This window comes from Colletotrichum scovillei (assembly GCF_011075155.1).
Source record: "Colletotrichum scovillei strain TJNH1 chromosome Unknown Contig00005, whole genome shotgun sequence".
Lineage (NCBI taxonomy): Eukaryota > Fungi > Ascomycota > Sordariomycetes > Glomerellales > Glomerellaceae > Colletotrichum > Colletotrichum scovillei.
The window spans coordinates 3029984-3046733 of record NW_023336263.1 but is presented as its reverse complement, the minus strand read 5'-3'; the positions used below and the strand labels follow the sequence as shown (position 1 = coordinate 3046733).

The 16750-nt window shown below is 53.4% G+C and overlaps 6 protein-coding genes across 6 annotated transcripts; all 6 read left to right on the top strand.

Moving 5' to 3' along the window:
- Positions 1–2086: 2086 nt before the first annotated feature.
- On the top strand, positions 2087–3839 carry HER10_EVM0012309 (uncharacterized protein; the record flags this gene model as incomplete). Its single annotated transcript, XM_035481706.1, has 3 exons — positions 2087–2361; positions 2424–2855; positions 2912–3839. The coding sequence occupies 3 exons, from the start codon at positions 2087–2089 to the stop codon at positions 3837–3839; spliced, it is 1635 nt and encodes a 544-aa protein (XP_035334477.1).
- Positions 3840–4413: 574 nt separating this feature from the next.
- HER10_EVM0009529 (uncharacterized protein) lies at positions 4414–5948 on the top strand (the record flags this gene model as incomplete). Its single annotated transcript, XM_035479015.1, has 2 exons — positions 4414–4765; positions 4834–5948. The coding sequence occupies 2 exons, from the start codon at positions 4414–4416 to the stop codon at positions 5946–5948; spliced, it is 1467 nt and encodes a 488-aa protein (XP_035334267.1).
- A 1034-nt stretch (positions 5949–6982) lies between these two features.
- HER10_EVM0009158 (uncharacterized protein) lies at positions 6983–8608 on the top strand (the record flags this gene model as incomplete). Its single annotated transcript, XM_035478657.1, has 2 exons — positions 6983–8433; positions 8491–8608. The coding sequence occupies 2 exons, from the start codon at positions 6983–6985 to the stop codon at positions 8606–8608; spliced, it is 1569 nt and encodes a 522-aa protein (XP_035334244.1).
- A 660-nt stretch (positions 8609–9268) lies between these two features.
- Positions 9269–11385, top strand: HER10_EVM0002176 (uncharacterized protein; the record flags this gene model as incomplete). The annotated part of the gene is made up of 3 exons (XM_035471901.1): positions 9269–9410; positions 9468–10634; positions 11333–11385. The coding sequence occupies 3 exons, from the start codon at positions 9269–9271 to the stop codon at positions 11383–11385; spliced, it is 1362 nt and encodes a 453-aa protein (XP_035333774.1).
- Positions 11386–12628: 1243 nt separating this feature from the next.
- Positions 12629–13637, top strand: HER10_EVM0011862 (uncharacterized protein; the record flags this gene model as incomplete). The annotated part of the gene is made up of 2 exons (XM_035481278.1): positions 12629–13061; positions 13138–13637. 2 exons carry the CDS (start codon positions 12629–12631, stop codon positions 13635–13637), a joined length of 933 nt encoding a protein of 310 aa, XP_035334447.1.
- A 1219-nt stretch (positions 13638–14856) lies between these two features.
- Positions 14857–16223, top strand: HER10_EVM0001620 (uncharacterized protein). The gene is made up of 2 exons (XM_035471364.1): positions 14857–15739; positions 15838–16223. The coding sequence occupies exons 1-2, from the start codon at positions 15198–15200 to the stop codon at positions 15980–15982; spliced, it is 687 nt and encodes a 228-aa protein (XP_035333737.1). The 5' UTR covers positions 14857–15197; the 3' UTR covers positions 15983–16223.
- The last annotated feature ends 527 nt before the right edge of the window (positions 16224–16750 follow it).

Sequence of the window (16750 nt, the reverse complement as noted above, 5' to 3'; positions counted from 1 at the left end):
CGTAGCCGATCCTGCTCAAATAGAACGTGGTCCATAGACCTGTTTGGAAAACAATTCTCTTTGACTCCATTGTGACTCTTTGTACCAGGACACTCGAGACTCAATCACAAATCTAGTATTCACAAACATTACACCCATATGATAATTACAACAGCCGCAGGCTAGTCTGGGTATATGTGAAGGCTTTTCTACTATGGTCTTCCAGCTCACTTCAGAAATCACCAGACACGAGCAACTTCGACATAACATTCAAACAACGACAAAAGTGTATAGCCGTCAGGCTCCTTTAGAAAGACATCTCAAGGTAGCAAAGATGTGCATTATTTACTGCTGCACAGAGAGATGTATCCGGTGCAGTCGCCCGATAAACTACTACGAGCGACGATTCCCCTGCGCAGAGCGATATTGGTACATTGACGAGATCTCTGGTGCCGAGATTCCCACGTGTCCCAATGACCTTAGATGGATTACAGGTATGGAAGGATGGCGGCCTCATTGTGGTCGGTGCCCGCTCACAAATTTAGCATTTGAGAAACCCCCAGCACGGCGATAATTGACGAGGACTGGCAGATCAAGGAATTGGAGCAAAAGTAGTCATGCAGTACATGATTTATCTATAAATCTTTCTACAAAGCAATCAACTTTGTGAAGTCCAATGCTCACGTGTGGCTCTTGTGGGGTTGAAACTCGGAAAGACCTCACCAGATCCTCCCCTGGTCTTTTTGAGTGACTGAAGCAGCCAATGAGGCACTAGGTTCAGTCTTCCTGTATCATCATCTTCCGCTGTTTAACAAAATAATCCTGAAAGGCATTTCCAGGTTTCATTCATCCAGAGCATCAAAACCCCCGTGTTCTGTTCCTCAAATACTTTCGCTGATAGAAAGCTGTCTTTGATATCTATTTTTGGACTCCAATTCTCTGCTCAAAAACTTGAATCTTCGACCTTGAACAAGACAAAGTAAAATCACTCGTAACCCTCGAAGCTTTGGCTCTCTACTTTGGCTGACCTCGGACGTACCAATGGTCAGGCCTCTTTATCGGGATGGGCTGCTGACATCAGCGCTGTGCCTTGCATCTTACATGCGTGGCTTGCCAAGTCATTTCCTAACCTCGCCCAAATCATTAGAATCCTTCTCCATCTCCAAATCGCAGCGATTGGCCATATCGGAAATCTCACTCGAGACCCCTCAAAGCGGTTGCCAAGCTTGCAAAACCCAACGTCTTCTCATCTTCTCTCTGGCCGGGAGCTACGTGTGACACTCGTCTCAACCTGATTGGAGATGGGATCAGGCACAAGTTCATCTGACCGTCGCAGCGGGATGTGGGAAATGGAATCAAGTCGATTAGTGTCCTGTTAACCGTCTTGACGTGTTTGTACTTGTAGGAAAGAAGATTGCTGAAGTATTTCAATGCGAAACAGCGCCAGAGCTCATTTGCTTGCCAATGAGCATCATCAATTTGATGGAATTTCGCGCAACAACCAGAAGAGACAAGGAGAGCACATTCAATCAAGCTACGGACCCTGAAGGTAGTAGTCCCGGAGGGTGCATCGGCAAGTCTCCACCCGAAGAGCCGGCGCCCCGTTGCGGCATTCCAGATATCAGACCCTAGCGGCATATCAGGCAACAGCTGGGAAAAGCCCCCCTTACGGTCAAACGTATCATCAACCACCTGATTGGAGAGCTAATGATTCAAGTCCACAAGGAACATCAGTTGGCCTAGATGAACCGGTCTCCAAACGAAGCCCCTCGTCCACATCTTTTTGGGCGCGAAAAAGATAGCCCTAGAGGAGGATTCACGCTAAATTCTGACAGGCGCGCCCGCAGAGGATGGTGGATCAACATGTCGTTCCTTGGATCCAAATTGGTATTAGTTTCTGGATCTTTTCCCAGGTCTGGGTAGTGCGCCACGTTGAGGGCTGGCTTGTCTGGGATGATATGTAAAGACGATATCCCTCTAGCAGACTACCATTAAGACGCTTCTCCTCCCAGTCACCCTGGCTGGTCTGCAGTTCTGGTAGCCGGTGAATTCACAACCAAGCTGGTGTTCACAAAGTAGCATCACTCAACAACCACGGCCAACAAAGATGGCAAGTCAAGTCGGCCAAGGGCTTGGAAACATGGCGGGCAACGGTACAGCCAAAGCAGGGAGCTTCCTCGCCTTCTTAGTCGAAGATGTGCAAAAGTCGACTTCCTCATACGCTACGGTAGTGATTCTCCTCGTCTTTGCGATCTTTGTCCACAAGTTCTCGTCGCCCGAGCTGGACAGCCGCGAGCCGCCAGCGATGAAGTCTCGGATCCCAGTCATTGGACACTTGATTGGCATGATCCAGCACCAGAGCCGGTACTTCAAGGTCTTGGAGTAGGTCCAACTACACCCGGAAAAAGTTGTAGACAGGCGACATGATGCTGACACTGAGGCAGAGGCCGGAACATGGGCATCGCGACGCTCCCTATCCTGAATGGCAAGATGTACGGCATCTGGGACCCGATCCTAATCCAAGCCGTGTACCGAAACCGTAATCTTTCATTCGAGCCATTCGCAGTTGAGTTTGCGCAGAGGGAATTGGGCTTCAACAACGAGACGCTCAAGATCATTGAAAACGGTACCTTGTTGCCTGAGTTCTTTGAGGGTATCCACGTGGGCATGGCGGCAGATAACCTGCATCGCATGAACGCCTCCGCTCTCGCATACGTATCTGATGCGTTGGACGATCTTTGCAGAGGGAACGAAGCTTACGAAGCGACTAATTTCTGGATGTGGGTGCGGAACCTGATGTCTATGGCGACTACCGAGGCCCTGTACGGGCCCGGAAATCCGCTGAGAAAGGATGCAAGCTTGATGAAGGATACCTGGTGAGTTGTATCTCGTACACTTTGTGTAACGATCAAGTGGCCTCATACAAGTACAGGATTTTCGAATCGGACCTACCGGTGCTGATGCTGGGCATCGCGCCGTCCATCACGGCACGCAGATGTTTCAAAGCGAGAGCACGGCTTCAAGCGGCGTTGGGCGAGTACTACGGAAGCGATGGGGATTCGCACAAGGATGCATCGCAGATCGTCAGGAACCGCGCCAACGTTTTGCGAAAACACGGCATCCCGGGCAAGGAAGTGGGAATATTCGAGGTTGCGCTGCTGCACGTGGCCACCTCCAACACTATTCCGACGTTGTTCTGGTTTATGGTGCACGTCTTTAGCCGTCCCGAGCTGGTGGCACGTCTGAGGGATGAACTCTTGCCGGTGGCGCAACATGGTGGTAACGGAGAGGTCACGCTTGACATTGGCACCCTTGACGACCGTTGTCCCTTGCTTGTGCGCTGCTACCGCGAGGCGATTCGCGTCTCAAGTAAGGGAATGGGCAACCGACGCGTGCTGGAGGATACGACGATATCGGATGGTAGTGGGAAATCGTATCTCCTCAAGAAGGGGTGCAACGTGCAGATGTCATCCCAAGTCAGCCACAGCTTAGAGAAAGCTTGGGGAAAGGACCAGGAGTCGTTTGATCCAGATAGATTCATCGTCAAGACTGGGAAGGAACATGCCGAGACGGAGAAGCTGAAGCGGGCGGCCTTCATACCCTTTGGCGGCGGGAGACATCTGTGCCCTGGACGCAACTTTGCGTTTGCAGAGAATCTCGGCTTCGTGGCGTCTCTGTTGCTTGGATTCGATGTTGTGCCATTGGACGGGAACATGGAACCGACGACCAAGGTTCCCGAAGCAGCGGGATGTTCGATGACTGGAGCCGCCGTTAAACCCGTCGATGATGGCGAGGGTTATGGAGTCCGAGTTCGGAGGAGAGAGGGATGGGAGGGCGTGAAATGGCGGTACATTAGCTGAAACGGTTTGAGTAGATGTCTGGATGCAGCCAACGTGAATGAATTGAAACCACCCCCAAGCCGTTAAGCGCATGATCCCGTGAAGTGTCATTCCTTGATGATGTAAGGCCTGTATGACCTTCAGTAAATTGCCAAGACCTCATGTCCGGAAACCAGGTTTAGGTATTGTCGGCGTGGCACAAGATCATAGTGATTGGAGTGAATAAGCTAGTTCCCACGGAAATTGGGGTGCGATGATGATGCTCCTGCGAGATTCGAGGGCGAGACCAGGGTGGAGCTGTCATGGAGCTTAGCTGGAGCAGTCTGCCAAGAAATTTGGCTGGAGAGCTGGAGCTGTAGCTCCGGAAGCTCAGCCACACGCTCCACGTGACTGTCATCACCCATTGACGTCATGGCAGCATTGTCGGGTTCCAGCTAAGAACTGGCGGAAGGTGCGATACTTGGCCCGGTAGAGAGCTCTTTCTTATGTTGTCAGTGCTGTTTATTGTTCTTGTTCCCTAGATTCCTTGATAGAAATGCTTCTTTTCCCATAGTCGAGCACGTAAAACACCACAATCCAGAAACAGACGTCGAAAATGAGCTACGCGTTCCGTCGCGTATGCCTGCAACTCCCTGCCAGCTTCGGACCTAAGCATGGTCCGCTGCGTCAAGCTTTCCGCCCAGCCGGGCCCGGCATTGTCACAAGACAGATCCCGGTGAACAAACGCGCGTTTGGGCTCTCCACGAGACGGCAAGGCGACATCGACGACGCCAAGGCTAAGAAGACTAACCAAGATGACATGACCAAGGAGGAAGAAAGGGAGAAGCTGGAGCGTGACGAGCAGATTGCTTTGAGAAAGCAAGAGGAAAGGCCATGGCACCGCGCCGGAGACGAGACTGAGCAGCGAGAGTTGTGCAAAGATCCCACAAACGGCGATAAGACTCGAGGTATGCCAGCTCTGATGTCCCCTGCGCCCGAACACACGTGCAGCGCATGATTACTCACTATTAGCCAGGACGACTACTAACGACACCAACGAGGCTCTTGAAGCTCATCCTACCGTTGCCCTTCCACGCCGAACAAGCGCGGAACATACAGTCTTCCAAAGATAACAAGGACGATGACAGGGATTCAATCGCCCCGCTTGCCCTGCTTGTTCACCCTCAGCAGCCGTTGTCCTACCTCGAAAGACTACTCCAGGCTGAAATCCCGCCCATCGACGATGGTCGTCGAGAGCGAATTCCAAAGATATACTTCCGAGCAGAGGGAGACCACAAGGATGAGAAACAGGACAAGAGCGCATCGCAGAAGAAGGAGGGCAACGTCGCCTCTTACTCGGGTCTAGGCCACAAGGGCCCAAAGAAGGACCGCGATGAGACGAACTGGGTCAGATGGAGTAGCAGTACCGAGGTTGGCGACTTCATCCGGGACGCTGCTCGCGGCCGAGAGTTTGCAATTGGCATCGAGGGTTACAAAGAAGAGTTGCGGGTAGCCGTGCCGAGCTTCAATGACCGCACATACTACATGCGCGTTCGATTGCGGAGAATGTCTCGCCGCGTGGAGGAGTTGGCGAAACTCAAGCAAGAATGCGACACCCTTGCGCACCGTGGAGCACATCGCATGGCACAGGGAGGGTTTGGCCTCCTCGCCGGGTGGTGGGGAGTCGTGTATTATGTCACCTTCCACACCGATGCCGGCTGGGATCTCGTCGAGCCAGTAACGTACCTGGCTGGTTTAACGACCATCATGGGCGGTTACCTGTGGTTCCTATACATCAGCAAAGACCTCAGCTACAAAGCGGCCTTGAACATTACCGTCTCAAAGCGACAGCAGGCACTGTATCAGGAGCGAGGCTTCGATCCCTCGGCTTGGGAGGCGCTCGTCCACGAAGCCAACTCGTTGCGCCGCGAGGTCCGGTTTGTGGCGACCGAGTACGATGTCGACTGGGACGAAACGAAGGATCTTGGCGGCGAGGAAGTCATGGAGGTTCTAGACAAAGAGAAGAAGGGTAGACGTCGGAGCGACGAAGACGAAGACGACGCCGAAGAAGAGCGAGCAGAGCATAAACGGAAAGAAGACAAGAAGAAGGAAAAGTCTGACGATGGGAGCGAAAATAAGTCAGCATCATAGCAAGTTCTTAGAAACCTACTCCAAGTGCGATACCCCTGTATGAACATAATAGCCATATTCTAGCATGATTAAAACAAACACGTTTCGGAGGACCCTCGTGTAGTCCTGTCATCGTTTTACGATAACACTGTGGAACTTCTGATGATCGCTAACTATTTCATAAAAGACACAAGACGTTGGAGATGGCATGCCCTCCGACAAGATCTATCCAATATCGGGAGACTTGTCATGTGGTGAGGTGGTATTTCTCCAGAGTCAAATCGCGGGGACAGATCACCAGTTGCCGGGGGAAAGAGTTTCTCATGCTATCGAGCTCCATCGGGTGACCGAACACCAGATTCGGTGTGTTCCGGTAAGGCCTGCCGAGACGGGACGGATCGGCTTCACCGAGATGCTCCACTTTCAACCGCTACGGCCCACCACATGCCAATTCCACAAGGCGTGCAAGGCCAAGGGAGCGAGGAAGGCCTTGAAAGGGAGGGGAGCTCTGACCCCTAGGCGCCCAGACACCAAACCGCCCAACACCACCATCCCCGCCGCCGACGCCAACGGGAGAGCTTCACCCCACTTGGTTAACGCATCATCACACCACCACCCAACCAACAGGTGTCTGTTTGTCAGAATCTCGCAACCTTCCATATGGCCTTTCACTGAATGGCTGCGTTGACCTTCGAGAAGGGGCACTAGAATCCATCCCCAGATCTGACGATACCTCTGCATCAACCGGGGGACATCAAGGCCTCGTCCGACGATCGAGTACAAAAGAACGACCGCTCGATATCACTCTGAGAAGCTGATCGACCCCGCCATTCTCCTCTTCCAGGCGTATCCCAAACGGCCACGACCCAACCCCCGATTGGACAACAAAGACGCCTTCCTCTCTTGTCAGTCTGTCCTACCTCGCCGGGTCCCTAGGTACCCTACCTTGCCTTGCGTGCTCGCCCTCCGTCTCGTCCCCCTCCACCAGAAGCTAGAGCTCGGGCTACCAAGGTCTATCCGTACGGATAGAAGCGGTGCAGCTCCACCCCGCGGCCATGGCCCCCCAAATCATCCACCTCCCAGACGGACAGAAGTTTACGGTCACGCCAGTCTTTGCAGGCCTCTTTTTCAAGTCCCACGAGCTCAACACACACAATAACCCTTTCCCCATCGGCTGGACGATCGTGCTCAATACCGAGGATGCGCAACTCGAGGTGGATGGTGTCGACGGAGAGCAGGGCGAGGAAGACCGCGCCCGTCGGCGACACATACACAGCTTCAAACAACCTACGCTACAGGGCGATAACCTCTTCATCTCGTCGATGTCACAACCTTCGAGCACCGAGTTTAAGCCCGCCGCGAGCCCGACACGCCAGATCGCCATGATGCTCTGGGTGACGCTCTACTGGTACTTCCATCAACCACAACCGTCACCTTACCTCACGACCGATGCATCGAGGCTAACGCCAGAAGAAGCGCGGCCGAAGGGCGAGTGGCGCATCAACATCAAGCGTGACGGGGTATTGCGTGGCCGGAACCTCATACCAAAGCTTGAGCGCATGGGACTCATTGCATCGCTGGACTCTGCGGTTGGCACGAACCTCAAGGATAACGGCGAGGAATGGTCGCAGATGTTTGTCTCGCGGCGCATGTTTTGGCAGATCCCGGGCCGGCTCTTCTTGTTCACCTTGCAGCGTACTAGTGCCGCATCAACAACGAACCCCGAATCGCCAAACGGGAGCAGGCCGACTTCACCTGCTCGAACCGAGTCGATTCACTCAAGGCATCATACGCCCATACACTCCCCACACCAATCCACGGGGGGCCGTTTCGATGTCGACCTTCCCGGAGGGCCTCCGCCGATGACCATGGTCACGACCTTGAATTTCCCCATTGGACCGTTCTATTCCAGTTCCCATCTGCCAACGTACTACCCACCGGCGCCTTTGATGTATACGGTCACCAACGGTGTGCGCCATCCCATCCGCAGGAAACCAGGCCGGATGGGTGAAGTCTTTTACTCGCGCTATGTGCCGAGCGTTGGGCAATATCTGTCATTTAGGGTAGCGTCACTTACACCAGAGCCCGTCCCATACCTTGGACCCTTGGGCCCCAAGCCTGTCGAGAATGGCCACCTCGCCAGCCTATCCGACACAGAGCTGCTGCAGTCGTGGCTGGCAAACCCGCGAGTACAGAAGTTCTGGGGGGACTACTCGCCAGACTTTCTGAGTAATGCGCTTAGCTCCAAGCACTCGTTCCCGGTGATTGGCATGTGGGACGGGGTGCCGTTTGGCTATTTCGAGATTTACTGGGTCAAGGAAGATATCCTGGGCCAGAAGCTGGGGAACGATGCTGGGGATTATGACCGTGGCATCCACGTCTTTGTCGGCGAGGAGTGGGCGCGGGGACGTGTGCCGGCGTGGCTGACCAGCTTGGTGCACTGGTGCCTTACTGACGACTACCGCACGATGCATGTTTGTTTGGAGCCACGGATAGACAACGCGAGGTAAGAAATGTCAGGAAAATCGAGGACGAAAATAGCGGGCTAACTCTCGAGTCACAGATTCCTGCAGCATCTTCAATACGCAGGCTTTGCCAAAGAACGCGAGGTTGCGTTCTCTCACAAGCAGTCCTATCTGATGAAGTTGAATAGGGATGCCTGGGAAGGGCCAGCTTTGTGATGAAATGTGTGGGTTTCTTTCTACGAGAAGTCTTGGGAAAGAAGTACAACACTATACCGTATAGTCGGGGTGATGAAGATCGCATTTGAGTGCTTACATGTGGTAGTGAGTAAATGCGCAGAGCCGATGTTGTGCTTATGATGGATGATATAGGAGATACCCGATTTACGTCTCGGAATAGAGGCTAGAATAATCGAAAGAAAAAATAAACACGTCGTTATATTACCTCGTCTTGCACACGTACCCATGAGATCGTGACCGAAATGCTTCAGGTGCTGTTTCTCTCAGGTGAGCTGTGGAATTACCCAAGGTGCTTAACGCGACGACGTCACAGCGCAGTGCCCGAGTCGCGTGTCTGAGACGGGGATTCCCAGTCCAGTAGCTTATGTGGGTCTCATTCCCTTCGGCTACCTTATCCCGAGAACGTGGTTGGCTGCACGGCACGTGGGCGACGTACCCCGGTCGAGTGCTGCGCTGAGGCACTGAGACAGCGGTTATCTTGTGACCGACGTCCGACAATCGAAACCATCGGATGCCAATGCCCCAAAACCTAAACCTTTCCAAAGAACGACCGCTCGCGATAAGACGATTTGGCCGCCTCTCTCATCTTTCGATGCCGGCTTCTTTCTGGATTCAATAACAGCGCTGTGCGAAGGAACTATGACCGGCCGATCGCCTTCGTCTTCCGGCCTTCTTCCCATGCCTGGATCACCGTCGTCGTCTTGGGCAGTTTACCGCGCCCGCTTATCTGCCCTCTTCCGAAATGCTGATACTCAGGTGATCGTGGCCTTTTGGCTACTCGGTGCGCTTTCTTAACCTCTTTGCGCTAGGTCTGTTTTTATGCTGACGTGTGGGATAGGCCTCATTAACAATGTCCTCTACGTAATCATCCTCTCCGCCGCCCAAGACCTCGTCGGCTCGTCCGTCCCGAAAGGCGTGGTCCTCCTAGCCGACGTCCTCCCCTCCTTCTTCACGAAATTGATCGCTCCCTACTTCATCCATCGCGTGCCCTACTCCCTCCGCGTACTGGTCCTCATCGCCCTGTCTTGCTCGGGCATGCTCCTAGTCGCCCTCACACCGCCCACGAAATCCGTCGCCGTGAAGATGGTCGGCGTCGTCATCGCCAGCCTCAGTTCCGGCGGTGGCGAGCTCAGCTTCCTCGGGCTGACGCACTACTACGGCCCCATGAGCCTCGCGGGCTGGGGCAGCGGGACGGGTGCGGCGGGTCTGGTCGGGGCGGGTCTATACGTGGTGCTCACAGACTGGTGGGGCTTCAGCGTGCGGAACAGCCTGTTGTTCTCTGCTTGCTTGCCGTCCATCATGTTCGTGAGCTTCTTCGTCATATTGCCAAAGGGGCCGCTCAAGGCGGGACGGAAAGAGTACACGGTTGTTCCGGAGCAGGATTTGGAAGAGGAGGACGTTGAGGAGCTGTCGCAGAACGCGGCGTCGTCGGCTCTGCTTGCGCCAGGACCCGCGACCACGTCGACGGCGTATTCGGTGCAGCACGCTGATGCGCACAGCTTCCAGCACAACTTGAAGAGGGCAAAGTCTCTCTTCTTTCCGTATATGTTGCCGCTGCTGCTGGTATACATTGCCGAGTATACCATCAACCAGGGCGTTGCGCCGACGCTGCTCTTCCCGTTGGCGTCATCACCGTTCAAGGAGTTCCGCGAGTTCTATCCCATGTACGGATTCTTGTACCAGCTGGGCGTCTTCATCTCGAGGTCCTCGACGCCGTTCTACAGGATCCACCGCCTCTATCTACCTTCGCTGTTGCAGATTGCTAACCTCGTGCTCCTGACGTGCCACGCGCTATTTGACTTCATCCCGTCGGTGTACGTGGTGTTTTTGATTGTGTTTTGGGAGGGACTGCTGGGAGGCGCGGTGTACGTCAACACCTTTGCGGAGATCATGGAAAAGGTCCCAAGCGAGGACAGGGAATTCAGCTTGAGTGCGACAAGTGTGAGCGACAGCGGAGGTATCTGCATTGCCGGGTTCGTCGGCATCGTCATGGAGGTGCAGCTTTGTAACTGGCAGGTTGCGCATGGGCGGGATTGGTGCCGCAAGATCAAGGTTGGATGAGAGGAGGCTATCAAGATGCTATTGCTGTGCAGCACCCGGGCAGCGGCCTGTGTCAAGCGTGGGGGCCCCGCGACTGGAGAGGGTTCTGGTACGATGTTTTGCACGAGGGGTTGTCCCATCGTCCACGATGCAATCCGGGAACAGGCGCTTAGGTTACACGGGTTCGGGCCCGGGGGTTGGCCGGACGGGGGCGTTGATTAACGATGCTCAGCGCGGCGTGGCACGACTTTTGTTTTCTTCCCTTTGCGATTCGAGAACATTGTGATTCATCTGGGAGCGATTTGCATTACAGGCGTCAGCCACAGGATAGAACGGTCGGGTACTCCCTTGTCTCACTGCATTCGGCAATGCATGTCGATTGGGGAACAGCAAAAGACATGTGTGGGAGGGCATGAAATCAAACCAGGGCCCAGGGTGGTGAATGAGGCTGTTCCGACGTCAGACATTGTGCCACTTGCACGAGGGTCCACAAATACGTTTATAGGGGAGAATGGGCGCACAATCGCTTGATTTTCTGGCATGACTTTTTTACCGTCTGGTTGAAGGAACAGCTGACACAACATGCCATGATGGGTCCTCCTTTTTGTTTTTAATACCACATATCATCAATGAGATCAATTAGATGAATCTAACTGGCAAAAGACAGATGCCAGATTCCAGATTCAAGTTTCAGTGATTTGCTCATTGCACCATGATTCATGGTGGTTGAAGAGATTTCCCGGGCCAATTGGGCGTTGATACGTTCGTTCTTGGGAGGGTCCCGGGGGGGCTAACGTTAGGGACAACGCTGCATTGGCAGGACGGGACCTGATGTTCCAACGGCGTTGCACTGACCGCCGGGCGGCCATTTGTTTGCATTGTTTTCCAACTTGGCGCTGAAAAAATTAGTAGAGAAAAAAACAGCTGAACTGATTAGCTCAGGCGGACTTGTTCCGTGTTCGGTGTTGCTGCCATTTTACTACGGCGGTCAGCGGCGAGCGAGCGGCCAGCGACCAACCCGAGAAATTTTCTCATCCGCAGTCATTTGTTCTTCGGCGTCTTGTTGTTTTAGTTTCCTATTCGCCTCGGGGTCTTAGTCTCGGTGGTGATTGTAGCCAAAGGTTGATTCATGCAGGAAATGATATTTGTTATCCGCCACTACTCTCGGTCCATTTCCTTGAAAATTTCTCCCCTTCTCTACCGTAAGGTCCCTTGAGGTGAGGCGTGCGGTCACCGGTGTAAGGCAGAGAAGGTAGTCACTGCTGGGCCTGTTCCGGTTCATCTTCGCCCAGAATTCTCGATTCTCTTATACTGAGATTTGAATCTGGCAGTCTGTTCTGACCAAGATTTCTGAGCTCGCCTTATCTGCACGACACGAAACAATTCTCCTTCCACTACGGATGGTATCATCAGCCCAGATAACTATTCTAGCAGTCACCGCTTTTGGTCTGGTACTACCTTACTCCCACGGCCACCTCATCCGAATACACCTCCAAGCTCCGAATAGGCCTCAGGTCTACATTCACCTCATATTTTGAGCTCAACCTTGGGGTGCCAAGTAGTTCTAGATTACGCATCCAATATCCGTCGTTCCTTCCCCCTGCAACCTTCCCGCGCCCCTGCCGCAGCTTCCATTTCCGTTTTCCATCCCACCTTCGACCTCGACTTGAGGCTCGGCCTGCATCGCTCGTCCGTTGCCTCATTCGGCTCGAAAAACCCAAAGTGCCTGAGGAAACGGAAAGTGATACCACCACCGCCCTTTCCTCTCCTTCCCCTTGAAAAAGTTGCCGCACCTCGACCGGACTTTTTATATCTTCAACTTTTTCTGGATTTTTCCAATCCTTCCACCTTTCTACCACCTTTTCCTCTCTCACGAAAAGAAGTCTCACGCTTCTACTCTTCACACCTCTTCCATTCACACATATTCACACCCGTAGGCGCTTCGGGCACAACTACACAATGGACGACACAGTCGAGCACAACGGCACGGGTGACCCGCATGACATTTCACATACCTCACCACAGCCGGCTTCCCTCATCACAGATCTAGCAGACCTGGACCTCTCCGAAGAAGTGAAGCCACGCACATTCCACCTCTTCAAGGACCTTCCGCCCGAGATCCGCGTAAAGATATGGCGTCTCGCGGCACCCAAGCCCACTGTCGTGGAGCGCATATCCAACAGCACGACCTTGGCCTATGGACTTCACCGCCCTGTCCCAGCACTCCTCCAGGTCTGTCAGGAGTCTCGCGCCGAGATGCTCTATGATCCTGAGAACCCGCGTGGTCTTAGGGATGAGCAGTTTGAGATGCTGCATCTCTCCAGAGGACACCAGGCACAAGGCAAGGGTGTGTACATGAATTATCGCCATGATACACTCTTGATCTATAGAGGTGAGTTTTGCCTTTCACCCAGTTATCTCACTTTCCAAACAAAGAGGGAAATCTTCAAAGACTAACACATTCACAGGACCGGCTCAGTCAATCATGCCCAGCGCTCTCTCCTTCATCAACCTCCGCCATCTCGCCATGGAATGGGGCCTCCGCCCCTGCTGGGTGCAGGACCACTGCCACAAGGGCGTCCGTCTCCTCCGGCAGTTCCCCAACCTCAAGACGATCACGCTCCTTGTCACCTTCCATACCTTCAACGCGCTGCCTCTGGGCGAGTCGGGCAGAAAGCACCGCGAGCAGACGCAGAAGCGCCGGGCGCTCAATGAGATCAAGTCGTGGGTTCTTGGAGAGATTGACCAATCTTTGGAGCAGGACGCCAATGCTCGTGCTGCTGCCGCTGCCGAAGCTGCTGCCAGCAATGACGATACTACCTCTGGCTCTTCATCTGAGTCTACATCCACAACTTCAACTGCGCCTCAGTCTTCTACACACACCACTGCGTCTCCGGCTATCTGGAATCCGCCTGAGGTCAGAGTCGTCCCAAAGACAAAGTACTGGAGCATGCCGGCGTCGGCCTAGAACGTCCCGGACGACATTCCTTTCCAGACTGCTATCCAAGTCTTAATCGATGGATCTCGGGCACTCGGCGAGATGAACATGGATATATATATCCCATGGGAAGTCATTAGCCGCGTTCATCGTTAGAGTTCCGCCAGTCAGCACTCCCTGGGGGTTCATGGGTATTGGCGGCGGAATGATACCCGTAAAGGAGGGAGAGGGCGGCGGTTCTCATGGCACGGTGGAAATCATAAGGAAACATGATGATCTGCGTTATGGGGACATGAGGAAGCGTTATTCTCTTTGAAAGCATAGCATTGGGAAGGGCTGCGGCATCAATGGAGCCCAGGCAAAGGGCCATGGCTTTTGCATTCATGAAAGAAAGGGCATAACAGGGCGTTAACTTTTGATTTTCTTTGATACCAAGTCGATAGATGGATCGATTACACACAACACCTCTCAGTTCTTACCTCTATGGTGGATTGATGAAAATAATACCCTATCCTCCGTACATGTATCGTTCCGAATGCATTGAAACGTTTGACATCTGAGTGTGTGAGGGTGTTGGTGAGAGCCTCAGGACGGGTACGGGATGCGACGCTGTTGAGTATGATCATTCAGGGGAAGGGCCTATCGGAGGAGGGGCTGTTGTATTGCTGCGAGTAGTACGGCCTCGACCGACTTGGGGGCTTTGGTACAAGACTCAGGCGCTGAGGGTGACCCCCACGCCAGCGATACCAGCTGCGGAAACCAGCGCCATGGCGCATCTTGGCAGAAAGTACGAGATTTGGTCCAAACTGCTCACCGCATTCATATCGTGGAATGATTGTCTATCTCCTGGAACGGGATCTGTTTCCTTGCCATCTCCGAGATTCAGGTACGGCAGGCGCCTCGGTGCAATTATCTCGTGCGAGTGCGAGGCGCGATAGGGGACCGTTGTTCGGGAATACGATGGGTGGGTTCGGAGGACGGAGGGGGAGCTCGGTCGGATCTTGAGGGTGCGGTATCCAGATGGGGTCTTTTCGGATTGTGTTGGTTTTTGGATGGTCTAGGCTTGTTTTATGGGTCATGCTCTTCTAGGGTACTAGGAGGTTATTATGGGATATTGTGTTGGCTAGAACGGAACAGAGGGTCTGTACTCTTTTTGCTGCATTCGCGCATTCGCATATGTATTTAGGTTTCGGTGAAGGGCCTGGTTGGTGAGCTGTCGCGCGATGAAGGGGCGTGTTAGTCCTGTTGGTGGCTATTGCTCTTCGATTGGACTGCTAATACACAAGATCTCCTGTGTTACTGCAAAAAGCATAGTAATCGTCCTTCTGCTCCTTTCTAAAATCCTTCCCTCGTTGCTGTTGGGCTCCCCTACAAAAGGGGGCCGGCCAATGTAGAGTTTTACGCATCGGGAAAATCTGCGGTGGACAGCGGTGTCTCCCTCACGCATCGTGGCACCCAAGGTACCTAAAGAGCGAAGATCCAACGACAGGCCCGCAAGCCGGAATCTCTCTTCATTTGCTCAACTCGCTCATCGAATTGTTCTGGAAAGCTTCCACGCATGTTCTTTCCGACTTCTCCAATCGCAGAAATATGGGGAAAGGAAAGGGAGGCATACCTACCAAGAAGGTGCAGCTTGGGGAAGGTGATGCACCTATGACGCACCTGCCCTTACCTTACGCTCTTTCCCCAGATTCGCTCAAGCGTCTTGGTGTCGTCACCGTCCAATTGCGTGGCAGACTCCAAACTTCAACTTCAACTTCATCGCATGGTCTAGCCATTTTGACGCACAACACTGAGATCATTCACTGCAAACGCATCTTGCTGATAAGAAGAAAACCTAAGATCAAAAGAGACCGGGAGCATTCAGCTTCATCAAGATCACCGTCTCTAGCTTATACGGACACCCGCCCTCATAACGCCACAATGATTCCCGCAAGATCCCTCCCCCTTCGCCGCCTCGCGGCCGCGCGATCCGTCACCGGACTCGGAGCCGCCACGGCAACCCCCATACCCGCGACGCGCCGGGTTGGGGCTCAGGTCCGGTGGAGTACGCATAACCCCAAGGAAGGCGACCTCGGTGGACCCGGTGGGCAGGAGCCTGTGCCGTCTACGAGCAGTGCCGCGCAGAGCTGGTGAGTACACCCCGTCTAATGTGACAAGATTCTAGAGGGGAGTCTCTTGTTGTTGGAGGTGTGTCCATGGTCCTGTGTTAACGTATTTTGGGGACTAGGCCGACGTTGGTCGCTATTGCTGCTGTTGGACTCGGTGTTGGGAGCTATCTTGTTCATATGACGGGCAAGTCCAAGGGGCAGGGGACTGTGATGGAGAAGGGGGAGTTTGATAAGTTGGCGGAGAGGGTTGCGCCGAGGAAGTAGAGACTGCTGGGTTGGTGGTTGGGTCTGAATGGGCTCAAGCGTGGGTGAGGTTTGAGGGATGTTAAGGCCAAAAGCTGTAAAGGATCTGTGTAATTTCGAGATTGTGAATGAGCTTGCAGGCTTTCCGGAGAAAGATTGAGTCTTTCTAGCGACGGAGGCCGATTATTTGACGTTCAAGAGGAGTGCTTCATTTAATCTAGTTTCGTATTTACCGGGGGCGACAGTTCTACCTATAGCACCCAATGTAAGCAAGACTTGTCAACTCGTTGTCTTGATTATCTCATTCGCTGTGGTTTGCAGGCTTGGAATATTGACATCGATACCACATTTCACCTCACCAGTCCCACGGCGATCTTTTTATCAGACTCCAGACGGGAGCAAGACTATCTGAGAAGCATCTCCACGCTGACACCCCGTCGCCCTGAGAATTCCGGCATGAGCATTCTATTACAAAGCGAGGATCCAAGTGGAAGACATATACAGTAGAAAGTGGCTTGGGTTTCCTAAGCGAGGGACCCTGAAGGGGTCGTATCTAAATACCGTACGAAGCGGGCTGTCGTCTCGTAGTAAGTGGTATCGTACGGCAGTAAGTGGGCAGCGCCACGTGTGGCGTTGTGACACATTCCTATAACGGAACTGGATCTGTATTTGAGTGCGCCCCTTGTCAACTGCTATCGTTTCTTACTCTGAAGGAGAAATGCGCTCTTCCAGCGGATGAGTGAGCTTGGGGACCAGTCTAGCCCCAAGGTAGGCCAAGGTAATAGAGGC

Excerpts from the sequence above, each read along its gene's own strand:
- HER10_EVM0001620 (XM_035471364.1), top strand. The coding sequence starts at position 15,198 with ATGGGGAAAGGAAAGGGAGGCATACCTACCAAGAAGGTGCAGCTTGGG. Across the intron at positions 15,740-15,837 it reads AGCAGTGCCGCGCAGAGCTG|GCCGACGTTGGTCGCTATTG; the intron begins GTGAGTACACCC and ends TTTGGGGACTAG.